Raw genomic sequence first — 14,125 nt, forward strand, 5'->3', positions numbered from 1 at the left:
TATATGATCAGAGCCACCATTGAACAGATTGAAAGTCAGTCATGCCAGCCTGCTGCAGTAGTGACGCTGAGTACAGTGGGTTGTTTGTTTGTTTGTATTTGTTTTTGTTTTCCTGGAAGTGTGATTCTCACCCCTCCTCCCCCCTGTGTAGGAGATCGGCGGGTACCGTCTATGCCGCTGGAAGCTGGCACTGGTGGGGGTGGGGGTGGTTTGCACGGGCGGCTTCCTGCTGCTGCTGCTCTACTGGATGCCTGAGTGGTGCGTCAAAGCCACCTGCACTCGCACCACCGTTAAGGAGGCCGAGATGGTGCTGCTCCAGTCCACAGTATGGAATACACACACACACACACACTCACACACGCACACACACACACACACGTAAGCACACAGAAATGACTATGCATAAACACACATAAAAACACATAAACAGACTGAATCAATCCCACACACACAGACACATACTTTGTACTTCCATATTAGGGGATGAGATGGTCCTGTGCCACCACATGCACACACACACTAATACTTGTCTAAACTGTTTTGGTTCACTTTTACTTATGTCCTAGTTGGTGCCACAATACGTTTGTGTGTGTTTCAGGACGAGTTCAAACGCTGGTTCCTGGCTAAGGTGCGCGTGATGCTGGCCCCTGGTAGGGACCCGTTTGACGACCTGGACTCTCAGACCACCTCGACTTCCGTGGCCAACGGTCATACCACCCACAACTCCCAAAGCCCCGCCCAGGAGTTAATCCACAAGTATGCCGAGTACCAGCCTGTGCAGGTAATTTTCTCACACATTATCTTCTCACTGCCCCACACACTTCACGAAGCATTCTGACAGTAAATGTGTTTCATTTGAATCTGCTGACCTTCATTTCCTCATTGTCCTCCAGATCCGCTATTTCACACTCCACAGCACAAAGTACTACTGGAGTGACACGTCCCAGAATTTTGAGGTGTTCACGTAAGTGTTCCTGCTTTCTCCCCACACACAATAGTCCAGAGATGCCCAGTGACCGTGAAGTGATCTCTGCCTCCTGCCCTACAACCTTAAGTTATTGAAGTTGCTGTCTTGTTTCTACCTTCTTTCCGCCTCCTGTGTAGTGGCCTGGAGGATCTGGAGGTGACCTGCTCCACCGTCCACTCGAAGCACAGCGCAGGGCTCTCAAGGAACCAGCAGGAGTATAGGTAAACCGCCCCACACACAAACACACACACACACACACACTCACACACACACACACACTCTCTCTCTCTCACACACACACACACTGCAGTGAGCACTGTGCACAGTGTAATTACAGGGCTCCTTAATTGCTAAATGCACCTGACTGAGTGGCTCAAGCCCTTGAGGTGGAGCCGGTGAGTCCCGGTACCGTGCTGGTTAGATAAGCGTCGCGCACTAAATCCTGCCGGCGAGGAGATCCCCCGAGAGGGATTGGACAAGGCAGGCCAGCCAAGCCTCCCAGACACACTGCTGCAGATCAGCTTATCTGGTCGCTGTTGGAAAAATAGGCAGCAATGCAGAATCCATGTCTCCATGGAAGAACCATTGAAGCGTCTACTGAAAACTGGGCTTTGCACTTTTATAGCATATTTAATGGCCTCAGGGAACCTCTTTTGCCACTCAAGGGTTCTCTGTGGAAACAAATCTCCAAAGTCCCTGCAGAAGTATTTCTCAGATCTTTATAGGAACTATGTTGTTTTTGTGAGGGTGAAGGAACTGTTCCCCCTCCTGCTCCAGTCCCAGTGAGGGGGGGTGTAGGAGCCACTCCCTCACCCGCTGAGCCCTTAACGGTACTCCCTGTGGCCAGGCCAGCGCTAACCCACTTTACCTGCCCGCTCTCCGGCTGATCTGCTTTCCCCTCACCTGAGTAGATTAGGGCTTCTCTCAGAGCAGTGGAGGTGGTTGAGGTTCCACTGCTCAGGAGGAACACTAGAAACACACACACACACACACACACACACAAAAACACACACACACACACACACACAAACACACACACATAGAAATATGCAGTGCTAATTTGCTAATTTGTTCCTTCATGTGTTCTTATCATTGAAACAGGAGATTATTTTTTGGAGTGAATGAAATTGCAGTGAAAGTGCCTTCTGTTTTCAAGCTGCTAATTAAGGAGGTAGGTTTGTGTCTGTGTGTGTATGTGTGTGAGGTATAGTATACCCCCTTAGCCCTGAATTGCTCATGCAGCAAACGCATCATGTTACCCCTGTGATCTAGCCAAAGATGATGATTGCGTCATTAATTATTCATTTCCATCCAGAGTTGATATAAAGTGTACTTAAACGTATGCCTTGATCAAAGTGCTGTAAATCTCCCCTCTGCTTGTCTTTCCTCCTCTTTCCTCCTCTCCCCACCACTCACCCCTTCCTCCTTCACCTCCTCACCGCTGTCTTTTTGCCTTCCTCTAATGTTCCCCATTGACTTTTCTTCCTGCACGTGACAAACTCTTGATCATCTGCTGACTCTCTTCTCTCATTTCTCTTTCTTTCTTCCCCCTTGATTCATTGCCTTTGTTCATCTCTCTCTGTCTACTCTATCTCTCCCTCGCTCTCTACTCTATCTCTCTCTCTCTCCTCTCTCCTCTCTCCTCTCTCTCTCTCTCTCTCTCTCTCTCTCTCTCTCTCCCTCCCAGGTCCTCAACCCCTTCTACATCTTCCAGCTCTTCAGTGTAATCCTCTGGAGTGCGGACGAGTACTACTACTACGCCGCGGCCATCGTCTTTATGTCTGTCATATCGATAGCTACCTCCCTGTACACCATCAAAAAGGTGAGCGCCCCTCAGTAGCCCTCCCACTACCCCCACCGAGTCCCCCACACACTAAGCCCCTGCGTCAGACATGGAAAGAGCCTGTCTAATCCGGACCCATTCACACATGCACAGGCCCATCTCTGCACGGTCTGCTGCCCAGGGTGACCGTGGGGTCACAGCCCCTGGGGGCTCAGAGACAGGCTGGATGGACCGCACTGGCTGGCCGGATAAAGAAGGGTTTCATTCTGGTTCCCTGTAGAAGAGCTTCTAGTGGTTCTGCTAAAAAAAAGTCTGGTTGATTTTAGAAATTCTGTCAGATGTTCTGATTCATTGTAGAAGCTCTGTTAAGAAGGGACAATAAAACTTTAGTAAGCTAGACTAGACCTTTGTTTGACTCTTAAAAGGTCTCTAAATTACAGAAGCTTGATTTGTTGTTCCTTTGACATTTTTTGCCAAATGGTTAAATGGAAATGTAAAAAAAAAAATGAAACATAAAAGTTGTTATTCACAGTTGAACTGTGTTAGTGGTGCTGACTGCATGGCTCAGGTGATGGCTCTGACGGAGAGTGCTCCAGTGGGTCGACTTAGTCAGGCCACCTTTCTTATCAAATAGCAGAGCTGGCGCGAGTTTTTCCGCTGTCTAAGCTTTTCTTACTGGCCACGGACTGGAACGGCCAAGCTGCTGAATTGGTCCGAGGCGCAGAGCATGGCAGGAGGGTTCTGCTGAGTTCCTCAACTTGGCATGGAACTGACCCAACTTATGCCTGCCGCTGGTTTTACTGTACCTCTGTAAGGGAATAAAAGGCCTGAGAGCAGAGACCATAAAACTCTGTTATAATTCCTCCAGTTATTCTACCTCTTAAATCTTTATAATAATAATAATGATAATAATATTCTTCTTGTTATTATTATTATTATTATTATTATTATTATTATTATTATTATTATTATTATTATTCAATTTACCCAAGGACACTGTATAATTAAAAAGGCACATTATACATCACGTACAAACAGAAGCACAAACACGGAACACACTGTAAAGTTCATAGACACTATACACTACATACAAACAGAAGCACAAACACGGAACACACTGTAAAGTTCATAGACACTATACACTACATACAAACAGAAGCACAAACACGGAACACACTGTAAAGTTCATAGACACTATACACTACATACAAACAGAGACCCAGACACAGAGGACTCTGCACAACAGAGAACAAGGATACACAGACACAGGATGGTAGTGGAAAGAAAACATTGTGTGAAAAGTACTGCAAAAAGCACTGCATAAGGAGTGACCGCATGTGACTTGGTGGAGGTCATACAGATGTAAATGAAAGAAATGAAAAGAAAAGAAGAAACAGCAGTTTTATTAATAATTCTACAGTTTATCTTTGAAAAGCATGACCAACTAATTATTTATTTGAATTGATTTATCCTGAAATACTTTTTGTGGTTCTTTCTACAGCAATACGTCATGCTTCATGACATGGTGGCAGCTCACAGTATTGTCCGAGTTTCCGTTATCAGAGCCAATAATGGTAAGAGTCCCTTTCTTTCAGCCAGCCATAGTAGATTAAGGACAGATGCCCAGGTTTTCCCTGCTCTCTCTCTGGTCTCTTGCACATCGTTGCATTTTTACCAAGCACAGTGTGAACCCCTGGATATAACGGAGTTGAAAGTGAAAATGCCCCTGAGCAGAGTGGAGTGTGTGTGTGTATTGTAACGGTATGGAATTGGACCACACAAGAGCTCGCAGGCATTTGAATGGGCCAGAGAAGGAGCCGGGAGACGTTATCCCAGAAGTGCCTCAGACAGTTGTGTGTTGTGTGTTGTGTGTGTGTGTGGTTATGTCGTGTGGAAGTATGTGTGTATGAAGCAGATATGTTTGAGTGTCAGGGAGACTAAGAGACAGAGAGTGAGGGATAGAGAGGGGGATAGAGAAAGTAAGAGAGATATGGATAGAGGGATGTAGAGAGGGCTGTTTGGATGGGTGGTGTATTACCTGGTGCACTGGCCTCCGCTGGCAGTGACTCAGCAGTGTGCCTGCTGCAGGCAGTGAGGAATGGGGGGACTGCTGAGGAATGAGGGGGAGAGGGAGCCAGGGGGGGAGAGGGGGAGAGAACAGGGAAGGGAGGAGGAGAGGGGGAGAGAACAGGGAAGGAGGGGGGGGGAGGGGAGCAGGAGGGGAGGAGGGACGGAGGGGGGGAGGGGGAGGGAGGCGGGGAGGAGGAGGGAGAGGGAGGGGGGAGAGAGAAGGAGGAGGGAGGGGGGGGGAGAGGGAGAACAGGGAAGGGAGGAGGAGAGGGGGAGAGAGAACAGGGAACGGAGGAGGAGAGGGGGAGGGAAAGAGAGAGAAGTGGGGAGGGGGAGGGGGAGGAAAGAGAGGAAGGGGGGAGGGGAGGGGGAGGGAAAGAGAGAGAAGTGGGGAGGGGAGGGGGAGGGAGAACAGGGAAGGGAGGAGGAGAGGGGGAGGGAGAACAGGGAAGGGAGGGAAAGAGAGAGAAGTGGGGCGGGGAGGGGAAGAGGTGGCCTGATGCTCGGACCACGCACTTGTCTTTCTGTCTCCTATCTGTTGTTTGGTCTGTCTGTGGCCCCGTTTCGTCTGTCCTGCTCTGTCTCTCTCTCTCTCTTCTCTCCCCCCTCTCTGTCTCTCTCTCTCTCTTCTCTCCCCCCTCTCTGTCTATCTCTCCCTCTGTCCTTTGGACCTTTCGGTTCTGACCTCTCTTTGGCATTGCTCTCCATTACTTGCTCTCTCCCCGACTTCCCCTCTCTCACTGTTCTGTCCTTCCCCTTACTCCCCTTCACACCCTCTCTTTTGTACACAATCCCTCACTCGTTCTGTCCACTGACCTGTTTTATTGACTCTCCTTCCCCTTCTTCCTCCCTCTCTCTCTCCTCTCTCTCTCTCTCTCTCTCTCTCTCTGTCCTATCCCTCCTCTCACCGCAGAAATCGAGGAGGCCATGTCCACTGACCTCGTCCCAGGTGATGTCATGGTGATCCCCAGCAATGGGACCATCATGCCTTGCGATGCCGTGCTGATCAGTGGAACATGCATTGTTAACGAGAGCATGCTCACAGGTGAGCATCCAGCACTTTAAAATAAAAAAAGAAAGAAAAGAATCTTCTGCAAAAAGCTCCTCTCTTCAATGTTCTTTTATCCCAGCATGTTTGAAAGCAAAGACTTAGGCCTTTTAAGGCTTCTATAAAGGTCATGGTTGTCTGAGTGTTGTTTCAGAAATTTAAGTGCAGTTAAGTACTTATTGGATCTCTGTAATGAAGCTAATTAAAATAAAATGCCTGTATTTACACTTGCCTCCCATGGGAATGTGTCCCTGACTCAAAATGTCCCCATGAGAACGAAAGCATGTTCGTTTGCAAATTCGTATCACTGGTGCTGTTAAATGTGGCGGTGGTAGTGTAGTGGTTAAGGAGCTGGGCTAGCGTGCAGTAGCCTGAAAGTAGTCGGTTCAATTCCCAGCTTCCACCGTTGTGCCCTTGAGCAAGGCACTTAACCCCAAGTTGCTCCGGGGACAATGTGATCCCTTGTAATATAGCTGACCTATGTAAGTCACTTTGGTCAAGAAGTGTCTGCTAAATGTAATGTAATGTAATGTAATGTAAAATGGGCTCTTGTACTGAGTTTTGCCTTCATGTCCCTGTGTGTGTCTTAGGTGAGAGTGTGCCCGTCACCAAAACCAACCTGCCCAACCCACGCCAGGGGGAGAAGGGGGACGAGGGCGATGGCTTCTACTGCACTGAGGAACACAAGAGGCACACTCTGTTCTGTGGCACCAATGTCATCCAGACCCGCTTCTACTCAGGGGAGCTGGTCAAAGCCGTGGTGGTCCGCACTGGTGAGGAACACGAGTACACACACACACACACACACACACACACTCTCACTCTCACACACACACACACACACACACACACACACACACTCTCACACACACACACACACACACACAATCACAAGCACAGAACAAACAGAACAAGCACACAGTCACACATGTGTGTGTGTGTGTGTGTGTGTGTGACTGTATGTGCATTGTGGTGTTAGTTCTCACATATAGGATTTACACTGATATTTGCATAACATATTGTCTTTTTGTGCATTCAAGCTGGTCTGTGTGTGTGTGTGTGTGTGTGTGTGCGGAACTGTGGGTGTGCACGTCAGTCATTCTTGGATGGGCTGGGTGTGTTTGTGCGTGTGTGTTTGTGCTCTCTCAGCATGTTGATTACATTAACTTGAGACCATCTGGCTCGGAGAGCATCCACCCAGCAGCAGCCTGAATGCTCTCTTTGTAGCTGCTGTGTGTTTGGGAGTGCTCTGTGTATTTTAGTGCTGCTGGGAGTTTTAGAGAGTTGATGACCTGTTTTGTCTATTGCAGCATTTAATGGGCCAGTAATACATTTGATTCTATATTTGTATGCATTTTGCGTGGCTTTGTCTGCCAATAAATCAGTCTGTGCTCTGTTCTAACATCTCTCTCTCTCTCTCTCTTTCTCTCTTTCTCTCTCTCTCTCTTTCTCTTTCTCTTTGTTTCTTTCTTTTTGTTTCTTTCTTTCTCTCTTTCTTTCTTTGTTTCTCTTTCTCTCTTCCTCTCTCTCAACTTTCTCTCTTCCTCTCTCTCAATTAAATTTAATTCAGTTATTGGCATGGCTAAAGATGCAATATTGCCAAAGCATTATTACAAGTTACAAAATAAGCATGATTACTAATAATAACTATTAAGAAAAGAAAACATAAATATATGATGATGGTACCTAAAATATCAGTTTTATCATTGTTTATCTCCCTCTCTGTGTAAGATACTCACACTACCATCCTCTCTCCTCTTTCTCCAGGCTTCAGCACAGCCAAAGGGCAGCTTGTGCGCTCCATCCTCTACCCCAAGCCCACGGACTTCAAGCTGTACCGTGACGCCTCCCTCTTTCTGCTCTGCCTGGTGGCTGTGGCCGGCATCGGCTTCATCTACTCCATCGTCCTCAGCATCATGAACCAGGTGTGAGGTCACTCAGAAACACTCACAAGGAGTTAGGGCTCCTTTCGGGCAGGATTTAAAAAGAGATGGGTATATGCATGTGTCTCCAAGAATTAAGAGCAGTGTGTGCAATTGTGTTGTTGATTTTTATCAACAACACAATTGCACATACTGCTCTTATTATTTTTATTTTATTTTAAGGAAATCAGTATTCTGACCTAGATTAAGGCCATTAAGATGCATATTTGTAGTCAATTCCCTCTCCCCTGTCAGGTCTTCGTTCTTATATCTCCTCTTTGCTCACCCTTTAGGTGCCGGCTAAGACCATCATCATCGAGTCTCTGGACATCATCACCATCACGGTGCCCCCTGCTCTCCCGGCAGCCATGACGGCGGGCATCGTCTACGCCCAGCGGCGCCTCAAGCGCATCGGCATCTTCTGCATCAGCCCACAGCGCATTAACATCTGCGGCCAGCTCAACCTGGTCTGCTTCGACAAGGTCAGCGCTCCAACCACACACACACACACACACACACACACACACGAGTGCAATCTGACTAAGACAATATTTGCTATATCTTGAGCCAAGACTCAAAACCATAAATTTCCACCGCAAAAGACATGACGTTTCACAACAAAGGGAAGGTATTCAGTCACTGGTTGACATGGAGGTACTGAATGTTTGTACGCCTAAGTCATTGCACCGATTTAGTCAGACCAGTTCTATCCAGTTCTCCAACTGAAGGTTGCCCGAAGAATACCTCATAGTGAGGCCGCGGTAGGCAAGCAAGCAGCCCTCCTCCACAAGTATCTGTGAACAGAGTTGAACTGGGTTATCTGCTAATCTGGGCCGGCACGTGTGGTAACATTTTAACACTGTGGGAACAGTTAGGGGAGGGAAGGAATGCCATTACTGTTTCTCTCCCCACCTCTCTAACCTTGCCTGGGGAAACTGCGGAGGACAGCTGACTTGTGCTTCTATACATGGATTTCTATGCAACGTCACGAAAACATGCGTGCGCAACTAAGAGGCATAGAGCAGTGCTGTCGATGAAAAGAATAAAATTAGTTTTTGTGCTGAAAACTGCACCAATTTGAAATCACAATGGTTAGAGAATGTTCAATTATGTTCAATATCCCTAACGGAATGCATGTCTTCGTCAAAAATGACAAAATACGATGTTATATTAATTATGCAAATGAACGGCAAACTCTGAAATATAGTCTGAAATGACATGTTATTATCATTGAGACAACAGGGGTATACAAAAAATTCCGATCCGATTGTAGCTTACAGCAGCCAACTATTTAGGTTAAAGTTTATAACGTTGTGGACAGCCACCAAGCGTCTTGTGGCCCACGGCTGCGCGCGCATCTAGTTTTGTTGGTAAACGGGAAACCCGTGTATTAACTGTTCAAGAGCACCATATGTTTTATGTTTCATGTTTTTCACATGACACGAGTCGTCATCACTGCCCAATGCCCATGTGTTGCTAAGCCTATTTGTCTGTTTAACGTTAGGTCTTGATGTCTGTGCTTTACGGGTACGCTGGCCAATACACCACTCCGTTCGGCATCTTGTTTTCGATTATTATCAATTATTTGTTCATTTGTCTGTTTATGTCTTGATGTCTGTGTGTGGAGTGCTTTGGGTTGCACTCTGTGCACATAAAAATGCGCTATATAAATAAACGTACCTTACCTTACCTCTCAACCCCTCTTCCTCTCTCTCGTAGACGGGCACCCTCACCGAGGATGGCCTGGACCTGTGGGGAGTCCAGAGAGTGGAGAACAAAAGGTGAGATGCTGCCTTCATCATGGCCATCCTCCTCCTCCTCCTCCTCCTCCTCCTCCTCCTCGCCATCATGACTGTCAGTGTTTTTGCTTAAGGCATGTTGATAAGGTTACTGCTGCTGTTACATTTGTAGTTGCCTGTGCTGCAACCGTAATAAAGACGTTTGCCTACTCAACACAACAGCAGTGCAGAGACAGAAAACCGGCTGTGGCTGTGCCTTGTCATCAGCAGCTTTTGTTCCTTTTGGAGTAGACACACACCTACACACACACCTACACACACACCTACACACACACCTACACACACACACACACACACACACGACTGTAGATCTCATTTTAGAAAGGCCTGAGACCTGAGAGAACAGCATTATGATGTTCAATGAGGCATAACACATACTGCTTCATGCCAGTGTACACACGCATTCACGCAAACACACACCTACACACACGCATACACACACGCGCATATACACACACACACACACACGCATACACACATGCATACACACACGCGCATACACACACACACCTACACACACACACACACACACACACACCTTGCCACTCCCCTTACTCCAATAATGGCAAACACTCAAGCCATCAGGGTTGTGCACAATTCGAATTGCAATTCTGCTTCCTGTTTGCTACCTCAATTGAAATGCAAGTAAATTCAAGAATTGAATTGGAATTTAAGAGCCAGTTTCAATTCAATTCTGGAATTTTGCACAAGCCTGCAAGCCATGTCCCCATTGTAAAGTCCTGTTGCCTCCATTGTGGTGTTTTAGTTTCCTACTGTCGGAGGAGAACCCCTACAAGGAGAGTCTGGTGAAGTCCTCGTTTGTGGCGTGCATGGCCGCCTGCCACTCCCTCACCAAGATCGAGGGCCAGATCTCTGGGGACCCCCTGGACCTCAAGATGTTTGAGGCCACTGGCTGGGTAAGTAGGGATCCCCACCTGACACCAAAGCCCCATTCACATATACAGCGATTCACTTGTCGCCTCAAAAGTTCAAACGTGATTTTTATTCTTTGTCACGTGATTAATTTGCTGTTTATATCTACTATTATTATTACTATTATAATTGCTGAATTACATTACATGGTCTCTTGCAGTTAGTCACTGTATATGTGAATGGGGCTTAAGCACAGTGACACTCTTGTCTTCAAATAGCAAGTCTAGGTTTACACGTTATCTCAAACTACTGAGTCTGAAATATTAACGGAGCTGTTAGTGGGTTTGTTTATTTGGCATGATCTCAACACCCAAGCAAGCCGGCCAAGACTATGGTTAGATTAGTTAGTGCTAGTTGTGAAGAGCACACTTAAGACATGTCATAGCTGCTGAGATGATGAACTCCAGATGTGCGTGCCTGTCAGGATGTTTTGATGACAGCAGTCTGGATAACTATTTGTATATTGGTCATGTGATAATGAATTACAGTTTATGTTTTAACCAAGACCTCACAATTTAATCCCATCAAGTACAGGCATTCATAAAAGTAAAGTTAGTATTATAAAATGACTGTCCTGTTGCTAATGGAGTTCACTGATTAAAAGAGCCCCCAGCACGGCCTCTAGTGCTAGCACACTTATTAATCAAAAGTTGTTTTCCTGGTGGTTGTAAATAATTACACATAGCGTCAGCAAACATGCAACATGGTTGTCAGGTTGTTTCAGAATGGAACACCTCAGATCTGTGTTGACTTCATACAATGATGCAGCATTTTATTTGGTTTAGCTAAAGGCAGGGTTAGCTGAAGTCCAGTTAGTACTGGCTAGTCACGGTCATGGTCACTCACATGCGCTAGTATGGTGCATAAGGGCATGCTGATGCATTTGTACTCACATGGACCTCGGCAAATCAGGCATTTGAAGTGGCTTCATCTTTCAAAAGTATACATATGTGCTCTGAAGTGAGCTTTTAGCCTAGGCCTGTCTGTGTGGCAGGCAACAGGCTTGTTTTATGTCCTCAAGCTGGAATCTGTGAAGTGGTTTATGGCTGTGGCTGCATATAGGCCATGCCTGTAATTTGGGTTATGGTTATGATTGTGTGTGTGTTTGTGTGTACACGTGGCTTTTCATTTTGCTATTTGCATTTTGCTTTAAATTTGTCCCTGTGTGTGTGTGTGTGTGTCATCAGATCCTGGAGGAGGCCACAGAGGAGGAGACAGCGCTCCATAACCGCATCATGCCCACTGTGGTGCGGCCGCCCAAGCAGCTCCTTCCAGAGCCCATCGTGTCACCTGATCAGGACATGGTACAGTTGCTATACACACACACACATCCTTAGGTTCCAAAAAGGTTTTATGATGCAGATAGTGTTTGCATGTCACAGTTCTGTTGGATTAAATCTTCTATAATGATCCCTCCTTGTCCTCAATATTGCACTGGACAAATTCTCTGGCATAGCAAAATGGTATGCATGCTTTGTGTACTTTTGAGATCAGTCACATTTCACATATTCTGATTTCACTTCTTACACACACTGAGATTTGGAAGTAGTAACTACTTACTAATTAAAGTGTAGTAGTAACTGGGATCTGTTGCAGTGTTGTGTAACCTTTGACCTGACCTGACCTGAGGGCAGCTGAGGCTAATGGCTAACCCTTACACTGCACTGAGCTGATTGGCTCACTCTAATGACTTTCTCTCTCCCACTCTCACTCTCTCCCTCGCTGCCACAGGAGCTGTATGAATTGTCGGTGAGTTGACACACGACACAAGACGAGACGAGTGCAACCAGTACCAGACACATGAATCTTGCATAGCTGCGTTCACAGTGGCACAAAAGCCTGCTCACTCTCTCGCTCCGATGCCGTTTCTCTTTTCCAGCAGACTGGTTACGAGATTGGGATCGTGCGGCAGTTCCCCTTCTCCTCGGCACTGCAGAGGATGTGTGTGGTGACGCGGACGCTCGGGGAGAAACGCATGGACGCCTTCCTCAAGGGTGCCCCCGAGGTGGTGGCCAGCCTCTGCAAGAAAGACTCAGGTGGGCACGCAAGGGCTGCTCTCCTTCCTTCCTTACCAGGCCCCAGGGCCTGTTAGTCTGATCAGACACATCTCAAAAACTGGACAGTCCCATTGTCCGTGGTGTGGATGTCCAGCATTATTTCACGTGTACAGTACATTTGGCTAAGGGATACATTTGCATACCAAGAAAATTAAACACGTTGTGATTGCTTTGACTAACTCAGCTTTGAGGACAAATAGCTTAGCTCGAGAAATCATTCAGTATTGCAGAAATGGTTAACTGATTAGACCAGAAATAAATCCAAATCCTTATTCTTGACTCTATGAAATATCCTTTGTTATTTTTTTCCCCATGATGCAGTGCCAGAGGATTTTGCGGAGGTACTGGAGGATTACACAAAACAGGGCTTCCGGGTCATTGCCCTGGCACACCGACGCCTGGAGTCCAAGCTGACCTGGCATAAAGTCCAGAACGTGAACCGGTAAGTCTTTAAAGGACATAGACAGACCTGTGTGTGTGTGTGTGTGTGTGTGTGTGTGTGTGTGTGTGTGTTTGTGTGTGTGTTTGTGTGTGTGGTTGAGGAGTGAGAGGAAGGCCCTTCCTTCTCCCAATGGAGTTCATAGTTAAACTTTTACAATGGACTAACAATCTGATTCACCTCACACTTGCTGTATAATGTGTAATACACAAATGAGTGTGGTCGCTTTGATCACAGCAGTGTGTGTTTATATTTCTTGCTGTTGTTTGACCTGGATTGACCTTCCGCAAAACAAGCAGGTACACCATATGCCGTTGCCTGCTGGTGTAAGTCTATTGTTTTCTTTTTCTCTCTCTCTCTCTCTCTCTCTCCCACATGTGTTGTCTGTGTTTAGGGATCATATTGAAGCCAACATGGAGTTCCTTGGCCTGATCATCATGCAAAACAAATTGAAGCCAGAGACCCCTGGTGTGCTAGAGGACCTCCGACGAGCCAACATCCGCACCGTCATGGTCACAGGTACGAGTGTGGCTGTTTGAGCGTTTAGCCCCTTAGCGCGGAAATGGTGGGCACTACTGTGCAGAAGATGGCTTTGTGTTGGCATGCCAGACCGTCGTCAAGCGCGGGCTTGCCTACTCTTCAAAAGACCTTTGGAATGCAGTAAAAGACTGCAGTAAGTTAGAGTTCCTGTTGGATCTTGCTGTGACTTTTCATTTATTTTATTAATGAAAGGTTTTATGTAGAACAAGTGTTGATGTGCGGAGGGAGTTTTTGGACACACCTTAGACACACCCTCTTCCCCCATAGTAGCTCAGACTGGCAGTGGTTGCCATCAGTGAGCCAAAGGGAACAAGGCAAGATCAAATGTGCCTCCTCACTTCTATAGGTGACCTATAGGTGAGATGAATATCATGGTCCTTTGTGGCCCCACCGTTGACCCTAGCGCCAGGCAGCGCTGCCTTGAAGTCGATGGTGGGGGTCCCCCAACCCCACACACCATTCACCCACCTGTCTGAGGCGTGTGGTTTGAGCGGGTAGGCATCGGTAGAACAAAGGAGAGGTCGAGGGGAGCCAAGGGTGCTTGTTTTTCCTGCGAGGCTCAGGGCT

At 47.0% G+C, this 14,125-nt stretch overlaps 1 protein-coding gene across 6 annotated transcripts in view; it reads left to right on the forward strand.

Moving 5' to 3' along the window:
* atp13a3 (ATPase 13A3) overlaps positions 1-14,125 on the forward strand; it is a 40,936-nt gene that overhangs the window by 14,145 nt on the left and 12,666 nt on the right. For 4 of the 6 annotated variants that reach the window (XM_048251890.1, XM_048251894.1, XM_048251891.1 and 1 more), the window contains 18 exons: positions 152-325; positions 599-781; positions 894-964; positions 1,105-1,188; positions 2,069-2,138; positions 2,655-2,789; positions 4,252-4,324; positions 5,734-5,865; positions 6,459-6,641; positions 7,636-7,793; positions 8,084-8,272; positions 9,510-9,571; positions 10,356-10,506; positions 11,710-11,826; positions 12,254-12,271; positions 12,402-12,558; positions 12,901-13,021; positions 13,413-13,537. In XM_048251890.1, coding sequence (XP_048107847.1) covers positions 152-325; positions 599-781; positions 894-964; positions 1,105-1,188; positions 2,069-2,138; positions 2,655-2,789; positions 4,252-4,324; positions 5,734-5,865; positions 6,459-6,641; positions 7,636-7,793; positions 8,084-8,272; positions 9,510-9,571; positions 10,356-10,506; positions 11,710-11,826; positions 12,254-12,271; positions 12,402-12,558; positions 12,901-13,021; positions 13,413-13,537 — 2,203 coding nt within the window. The remainder of the gene's footprint in view (positions 1-151; positions 326-598; positions 782-893; positions 965-1,104; positions 1,189-2,068; positions 2,139-2,654; positions 2,790-4,251; positions 4,325-5,733; positions 5,866-6,458; positions 6,642-7,635; positions 7,794-8,083; positions 8,273-9,509; positions 9,572-10,355; positions 10,507-11,709; positions 11,827-12,253; positions 12,272-12,401; positions 12,559-12,900; positions 13,022-13,412; positions 13,538-14,125) is intronic. The other 2 variants (XM_048251892.1, XM_048251895.1) reach the window with 1 other exon arrangement.

This window comes from Alosa alosa, chromosome 9, assembly GCF_017589495.1.
Source record: "Alosa alosa isolate M-15738 ecotype Scorff River chromosome 9, AALO_Geno_1.1, whole genome shotgun sequence".
Classification (NCBI taxonomy): Eukaryota; Metazoa; Chordata; class Actinopteri; order Clupeiformes; family Clupeidae; genus Alosa; species Alosa alosa.